Below are 7640 nucleotides of genomic sequence, written 5' to 3'. Positions count from 1 at the left end.
GCCCGCCCCCTTAACCCGCTCCGCGCCGTCGGGGCAGCATCGCCTGCCCGGCGGTACCGGGGCCGTGCGGGGGCAGGGACCGGCTGAGCACCGGGGCCGTGTGATGCCCGGGACCGGTGCCGTTAACGAGAAGCACCGGAGACATTTGATACCGGAAAGGACCAGAGCCGTGTGATGCCCCGGTACCTGTGCCGTTAATGGGAAGCACCGGAGACATGCGATACCGGGAAAGGACCGGTGTCGTTAACGGGAAGCATCGGGGCCGTGCCCGGAGAGCACCGGGGCCATGTGATGCCCCGGTGCCGTTAATGGGAAGCACCGGAGCCACGCGATACCGGGAAAGGACCGGGGCCGTGCGATGCCCCGGGACCGTGCGAATGCCCGGGGCCGGTGCCGTGTGATGCCCCGGTACTGGTGCTGTTAACGAGAAGCACCGGAGACATGCGATGCCCGGAAAGGACCGGGGCCGTGTGATGCCCGGTGCCATTAACGGGAAGTACCGGGGCCGTGTTATGCCCCGGTACCTGTGCCGTTAATGGGAAGCACCGGAGCCATGCGATACCCGGAAAGAACAGGTGTCGTTAACGGGAAGCACCGGGGCCGTGCCCGGAGAGCACCGGGGCCGTGTGATGCCCCGGTATCGGTGCCGTTAACGAGAAGCACCGGAGACATGCGATACCCGAAAAGGACCGGGACCGTGCGATGCCCATGACGGCCCGGCAGCCGCCCATCTTGAAGCGCAGCAGGTTGTAGATCTCCTCGGGGTGGCCCAGCCATTTCCTCAGCAGCTCCATGGGGGCCGCGCTCATCACTCCCGCCGCCGCTGCCGCCGCCCCCCCGCCGCCCGCCGCTTAACCGGAGTCCGGGCGGGGCCGCCTCTGCCCCGCCCCCTCCGCCAATCAGCTGGCTCGCCTCATGGCTCGGTGAGGCGGCGGGGCCGCTTATTGGCCCAGGCGCGCTCGCACCAGGCGAGCGCCGGCCAATGGGAAGGCGGAGCGGCTGGTGTGACGGTAAGCCGGCCGGCGCTGATTGGGCGGCGGCGCCCGTCGCCACACGCCGGAGGAGCGGGAAGGAGGAGGAACTGGGGGGGGCCCACGCGCGGCGCCGCCGCCATGGAAACCCCTTTCCCTCAGGCCCGGGGCCAGCTCCAGGCCTTCGCTAACAGCCATAGGGTGATTTTGGGTGGAAAGGACCTTAAAGATCATCCAGTTCCGCTCCCCTGCCCTGGGCAGGGACACCTCCCACCAGACCAGGTTGCTCAAAGCCCCTTCCAACCTGGCCTTGAACCCCTCCAGGGATGGGGCAGCCACAGCTTCTCTGGGCAACCTGGGCCAGGCTCTCACCACCCTCATCATAAACAATTTCTTCCTAATATCTAGTCTAAATCTCCCTCTTTTCGTTAAAACCCTTTCCTTCTCATCCTATGGCTCCCCTCCCCATTTCTCCTGAAGCCCCTTGAGGGACTGGAAGGGGCTCCAAGGTCTCTCCAGGGCCTTCTCCAGGCTGAACCCCCCCAACTATATAAGCCCCCCCCTCCCAGCAGAGAGGCTCCAGCCCTCCCAGCATCTCTGTGACATCTTCTTTGGCACAATCACCCCACTAATTGGATTATTCAGTGATCCTGTAACCAACTCAAGGGCGTCACAGTCCACAAGGGAGAGGCTGTGCAGGTCCTGTTTGGGAAGCAACCCGCCACTGAGGTCTTTAACTCCAGCATTCCCTCTTGATTTGCAATCCACCTTTCAATCCAGTTCCCAGGAAGCGAGTTTTCCTGCTGAGCCACCCGTAAGCTGCTGAGGAAACCGTCCTCTAAAGGGCAGCACCAAACACTGGAGCTCCCTTGTACATCTAATTTTTTTAACCAAGAAACTACCAGAAAAGACCCACCAAACATCACCAGTTTTAACCACAGTGTTTATTTTTCAGTCAACAATCTATTGTCAAAATAAACTGAGATCCAGAGAGGACGGTGACAACTTCTGCCTCCTGCACAGAGACAGAACTCAACAGAGGAGGGACCTCACCATCCCCGTTCCTAAAGGGAGAGGCTGTGCAGGTCCTGTTTGGGAAGCAACCCGCCACTGAGGTCTTTAACTCCAGCATTCCCTCTTGATTTGCAATCCACCTTTCAATCCAGTTCCCAGGAAGCGAGTTTTCCTGCTGAGCCACCCGTAAGCTGCTGAGGAAACCGTCCTCTAAAGGGCAGCACCAAACACTGGAGCTCCCTTGTACATCTAATTTTTTTAACCAAGAAACTACCAGAAAAGACCCACCAAACATCACCAGTTTTAACCACAGTGTTTATTTTTCAGTCAACAATCTATTGTCAAAATAAACTGAGATCCAGAGAGGACGGTGACAACTTCTGCCTCCTGCACAGAGACAGAACTCAACAGAGGAGGGACCTCACCATCCCCGTTCCTAAACCCTTCTGCTTTCAAGTTACCTTGCAGATCATGAATTTTATGCCACCCTTCTCACAAACATTGCTAGACACCCCACCAGAGCTGTCAGGCTTCCCATTCCAGTTGTAACAAGTGACTTGACTGAGCCTCACAGTCTCCCCCTTTAGGGCCACCCTTACAGTCTTTTAAGGTAGAATATATATTTTTATGTTTTTTTAACATGGAGATGTGGAATTGTCAAGGGGTAAGGTCACTTCAGACCACAGTCCTCACCTGCTCGAAACCTAACACTTCCCATTCACTGTAGATTCTCAGGGTCACCAAGAGACATCTCAGAATTGGCCAAACTATTTACACTGTTGTGTCACTGTGACAACAACAACAAAAAAAAGATGTGTACAACCACTTCTCTTTTTGCATCCCTGAGGCGCACAGCACTGCAGCAGCTCCTGTAACCTCTCTTGACCACTTCACTCTGCCAACTCACTGGTTCAACAGCCTCAAAGAAACCACGAAGACCTTCTCAGGACAACAGAGAATGTGGTTCAGAGACCACCTAAACACCCTCCAGGAAAGGAGGGACACAGAACAAGTCACTTAGTGATTGGGGAAGGATCCCCATCTCTTGGCAGCACCTGAGGCTGGCACTGTGGACACCACCACGTAAGTCTCTTGAAGCCACCTGAGGGTCCAAAGGTTCCCTTTGTCACTGTGTGCCCAAGGGGACACTGCTCCTTCCGGTAGATCTGGTGGTGCAGCCCTTTGCCACGCAGCTTGCTGCCCAGCCAGTCCGAGCTGAACTGAACCACACAGTCGAGGAGACGCTCCAGGTCTGAGAGAGCCAAGAGAGACCCTTGTGTCAATGGGTGGATCTTGGCCAGGTACAAGATCTCATTCTTAATGATATTCCCTGGAAAGGGTCCAAAAAAAAAAAAAAAAAAAGGAGAAAAGGAGACAGTCAGGGTATTTCTTATCAAGACAATGCAGACCTATGTCTTCAGTCATGGTGACTTCTGCCTTTGATCACAGCTACCAATGCCATTCCCCATATCAGAGAAGTCATTCAGAATGGTCCCCCCATAAGTATCGCTACTTTAGATGGCAAAAAAACCCACCCATAGCTAGACTGGACAAAAGAGATCCCCAGAAGTGAGCAAGATTGCAGAGCTGACCTCCAATTCCAGTGAGCACCTTCCAATCAAAGCAATAAACTTTAATCAATGCTTGTCGTAGCCATCTAGATCCTTCTGTTTATTGGAACATCTTCTGAGCACAGTAGGACAAGAGTTTCCGAGCTCTTGGGCAACCCCTACAACAAGGGTTTGTTCCCTGTCATCCTTGCTTGTGTTACTTCAGATCGGTGGCAGAAGCCCTCAAGCCCAGTGGCACTGTGGAACCAGAGTATTTTGACCGGTGACCACCTAGTTCAGTGACATCATGGGCTTCACAATCATTTCAGCCCTCAGTGAACCCACTGAAGTCATCTACCTTCCAAATGACCATTTGGAATTCCAGCTGGGACTGGACCTGGAAGATGTTCTCTTCCCACTCCCCTTGAAGTGGACCTTCCTCACACTCATGCACCCAAAGCCTCTGGCTACAGACTGCGAGCCTTGTCCTCAGCAAGATGACCACATACCCCCAGCTGGATCAACCAGAAGCCATAATGCTAAGGAGTAAAAGGTTCAGAGCTGCAGCTCTAGATCTGTAGACATCCCACCCACCTTCCTCCGTTTCTTGCTCTGCCACTGTGCCCCAAAACTCACCCAGCCCTGAAAAATATCTTTGGTCTAAGAGGGTGTAGCAGATGGGATCGGGTGCACGGAGAGCATCCAGTGCCCGGCCACGGTGGAACTCCACAGAGAGGATGTCAGAAGTAGGATCAGCCCGTGGAGAGGAGCACCACTGCATTCGACAGTTGTAGAAAGCAAGGAAGCCTCCACTCTCAAAGTGCAGAATCAGCCTGGGAGAAGCAGATACATCGAAATCTCTAGTCAAAAACTCCCCCAAACCATTTGTGATATTCTGCTCTGGCTGAAGTTGCACCAGGGGAGGCTTAGGATGGATATTAGGAAAAGTTTCTTCACCAAAAGAGTTATCAAACATTAGAATGGGTTGCCCAGGGAATCAGGGGAGGCTTAGGATGGATATTAAGAAAAGGTTCTTCACCAGAAGAGTTATCAAACATTGGAACGGGCTGCCCAGGGAAGTGGAATCACCATCCCTGGGGGTATTTAAAAGACAGGTAGATGTCGTGCTGAGGGACATGGTTTAGTGGTGGTTTTGTGATGGTTGGACTTGATCTTAAAGGTCCCTTCCAACCTAGACAATTCTGCAATTTTAAGAAACTTGCACGGAAAGAGAGAACAACATAGCAACGGAGCAAAAGACTACTGGAAGGTGAGAAAAGAGGAAACATCTTGAAGTACTGGTCCCCCAAGCCTGTACCCCAGCCCAGCTATTCCTTCCCTGCACATTCTTATGTCCACTGGGTGACAGCAGGGACTCCAACACACCTCAACGCCACCATCTCAACACCAGGTCACCTCCTTAATGATTTCAGCCAAGAAACTTGGTTGTGAACCCACACAACTGGTGGACAACTGTTCCTTCTGCTGCCCCGTGGTCCCCAGCTGAGAGACAGCAGCAGGATCTGCAGTCAGGGAAACTGATGCTCAAAGTAGCGCACAAAATCGAGTATATCCAAAATTATGTGTGCAGAAATAAAGCAATCCTTCAGAAGATTGCAGGCTGGGAGAACGGGGAGCATGTCCCTACATACACAGGGGCCAGACACCCACCTTGGGTGTTATTAATGGCTCAAATTAAACAGCTCACAAGAGCTGAACCCACACTGTCTTCCAATATTTACCCCTTCTTGTTCAGGACACTTCCAGTGGAGCCTAAGACACAGACTAGAGCCTGTGTTTTCAATGCACTGCTGTCTTTAACCAGTGATTCCAGCTGCCCTAGATGTATGTTATATGCTTAAAAAAAAAGCCTTGGATGAATAAGTGGGAAAAATTGGCATTTTCAGGGCACAATTCAATCTAGCAACAAGTTCTCTCCTTGAATAAACACCTTAACCGAGCTGGCACTAGGCTGGCAGGCAACACGCATCCCACAAGTGCAACCACTTAATTCTCCAATCACATAAAACAAAGGAGATGAAACACACAAAGTAATGCATCAGAGAAGATGTGGCTGGGAGGAGGCAGGAGGCAACAGAGGGTAGAAAACCCAGTTTCCGAGGGGAAGAAGAACATGCAGTACTAAGATAAGGCATATCCAAGGAAAACCACAATCAGCCAATGCTGTTGGGAGATCTGAAAGACACCTACAGCACAGGAATACCCAAACAACAGCCTACTGTGGATTCCTTGGTTGAGCACACCCCATATTCTTCTCTCATGCCTATTTATCTTAAGAATTATCAGAGAAAAGACAACAGGACAAAGGGTATTCCCCCACAAATTTAGTTTGAAACAGAGGAGTGCCTCTCCAGAACGAGAGGCAGGGAGAAAGTAGAGTTTGTGAGGCCTTCATCAAATACCTGGGGACGGGGTCTTTCCAGTCTCCTCTCTTGTTGGCTTTGTTTGCTCTTGAGAGCTCATTTGCCCGAATGCTGCCATACAAGCCAAAATGGAAGCGCAACCAGCTGCTTGAACCCCCTGCTTCATCTGGGGCTTCAGAGCTTGAGTGCTGGAGTTCCTGCAGCTCCTCTTCCTGGGGATCTGGCTGTGGAGGACAAACCTGCTCTTGCCCTTCCTGAGGAGGAGAACTTGCCCCACAAGCAGCCTCTCTTTGCAGCACTGTCTCTTCTGCAGTTGGTCCTAAGGGACCTTCTGCTGCCACAAATGCCAGGTACAAGTTCTTCCCATGAACCTGAGAAAAAAGGTGGGATGTACTGAGGATCCACCATAATCTCAGGCTGTTTCTGTAGAAGTGGCTATTTTCTACAACCTCTTTTAGACAGAAGGTGCATCACCTCACCCTGAACAAGGGATTCATTAGCACATCGCCTCACAGCTGCAGGATGCTCCTCTCAGCACCCTTTCTTTGTCTACATGAAGCACAAGGTGTTCAGATGCCACCCCACTGTGAAGTCCTCCTAGAGACTCCTGTCAGGCCAAAGACACGCACCAGGACAGACATTCAGGGTTTCATTGCCTGTTTGTCCTTCACCTCCCCACTTTCTGCTGGCCTCAAGCCTCTCAAGCCAGGGTGACCTAGCACCCAACCTTAATGGGTTGGTGTGCTACTCAATGCAAATCAATTCAATGATCTGAAAGGTCCCTTCTAACCTTCTATGATTCTATGACCTAACTCAAGGGTGGCTCTGAAGCCACAAATGACTGTTGAGCTGCTCACATCTGTGCCCTCAGCTGAGACTATCACATAATCAGAGGTAAGGCTGCAGTAGGATCTGGTCAGCCAAGTCCAAATCATCATCTGAAGGAGGTCAGGCAAGTGAAACCCCAGCAGGACTGACCCAGTACAAGTGGCCACAGCACAGACACTTCAATCTGGCCAGGTGAAACCCTGCCCTCAGATATAAGGGAAGCAACTGTGCACTGCAACAGCCTCTCCTCACAGGAACCTTCATCCCAAGCTTTGCAACACAAAGCAGAACTCCAAAATGGGCATTCACAACTCTTTGCCCACATGCCCCTATTTTGTGGCTACAAAGAAAGCCACCTCAAACACAAGCTTGGTGTTGTTCTCAGGTTATGCACCTTCCACAACCCAGATGCAGGACCATGCTGGTTTGCCTCAGACTTGCCATGGACCAGTAAGTTCATCTTTAGCACAGCTCACCTGGGAGTCCTGGAGCCTCAGGGCATTCAGGTCATTCACATTGATCTTCCGGCTGCTTCCCCCCACCTTGGCCACCACTTGGCCCACAAAAGGGGAGGTCAGTAAATGGAATTTCCTCAATGATGGGCCCTCTGGCATCTCCAGCAATTGTTGAGGGAACAGCAGGTCCTTCTTACTCTTGGTGCCCTATGCTTGAAGGGAAGTTGCAACTCAGAAATACATAAAAACAGTCCGAGGCTGAGCTCACCACAATCTCCTCACCCCCATTTTCCTCTCAAAGTCCATGAAAAGAAACAGTTTCCTTCCAGGTGCAGAGAGGGGCTAATTTCCATCCTTGGGATATTCATAATTCAATCAAATGAGGTCCTGAATAACCTGTTCTAATGATAGTTTTCACCCCACAAGCAGGGATTTGGC

General features: G+C 51.9%; 1 protein-coding gene across 1 annotated transcript; it reads right to left on the bottom strand.

Annotated features, from left to right (window-relative positions):
* Positions 1 to 2998: 2998 nt before the first annotated feature.
* LOC106891664 (endonuclease 8-like 2) lies at positions 2999 to 7553 on the bottom strand. The gene is made up of 4 exons (XM_014948374.1): positions 7224 to 7553; positions 5959 to 6290; positions 4172 to 4368; positions 2999 to 3315 (listed from the first exon to the last, which is right to left on the bottom strand). Exons 1-4 carry the CDS (start codon positions 7359 to 7361, stop codon positions 2999 to 3001), a joined length of 984 nt encoding a protein of 327 aa, XP_014803860.1. The 5' UTR covers positions 7362 to 7553.
* Positions 7554 to 7640: the final 87 nt, after the last annotated feature.

The sequence above is a fragment of the Calidris pugnax genome, unplaced genomic scaffold, assembly GCF_001431845.1.
Source record: "Calidris pugnax isolate Ruff unplaced genomic scaffold, ASM143184v1 scaffold140, whole genome shotgun sequence".
Lineage (NCBI taxonomy): Eukaryota > Metazoa > Chordata > Aves > Charadriiformes > Scolopacidae > Calidris > Calidris pugnax.
This window is presented reverse-complemented; position numbering and strand designations above follow the sequence as displayed.

Coding starts and splice junctions, on each gene's coding strand:
- LOC106891664 (XM_014948374.1), bottom strand. CDS start 7,361: ATGCCAGAGGGCCCATCATTGAGGAAATTCCATTTACTGACCTCCCCT. Junction 6,291..7,223: donor TGAGGCTCCAGGACTCCCAG/GTGAGCTGTGCT, acceptor CTTTTTTCTCAG/GTTCATGGGAAGAACTTGTA. Junction 3,316..4,171: donor AAGATATTTTTCAGGGCTGG/GTGAGTTTTGGG, acceptor GACCCTTTCCAG/GGAATATCATTAAGAATGAG.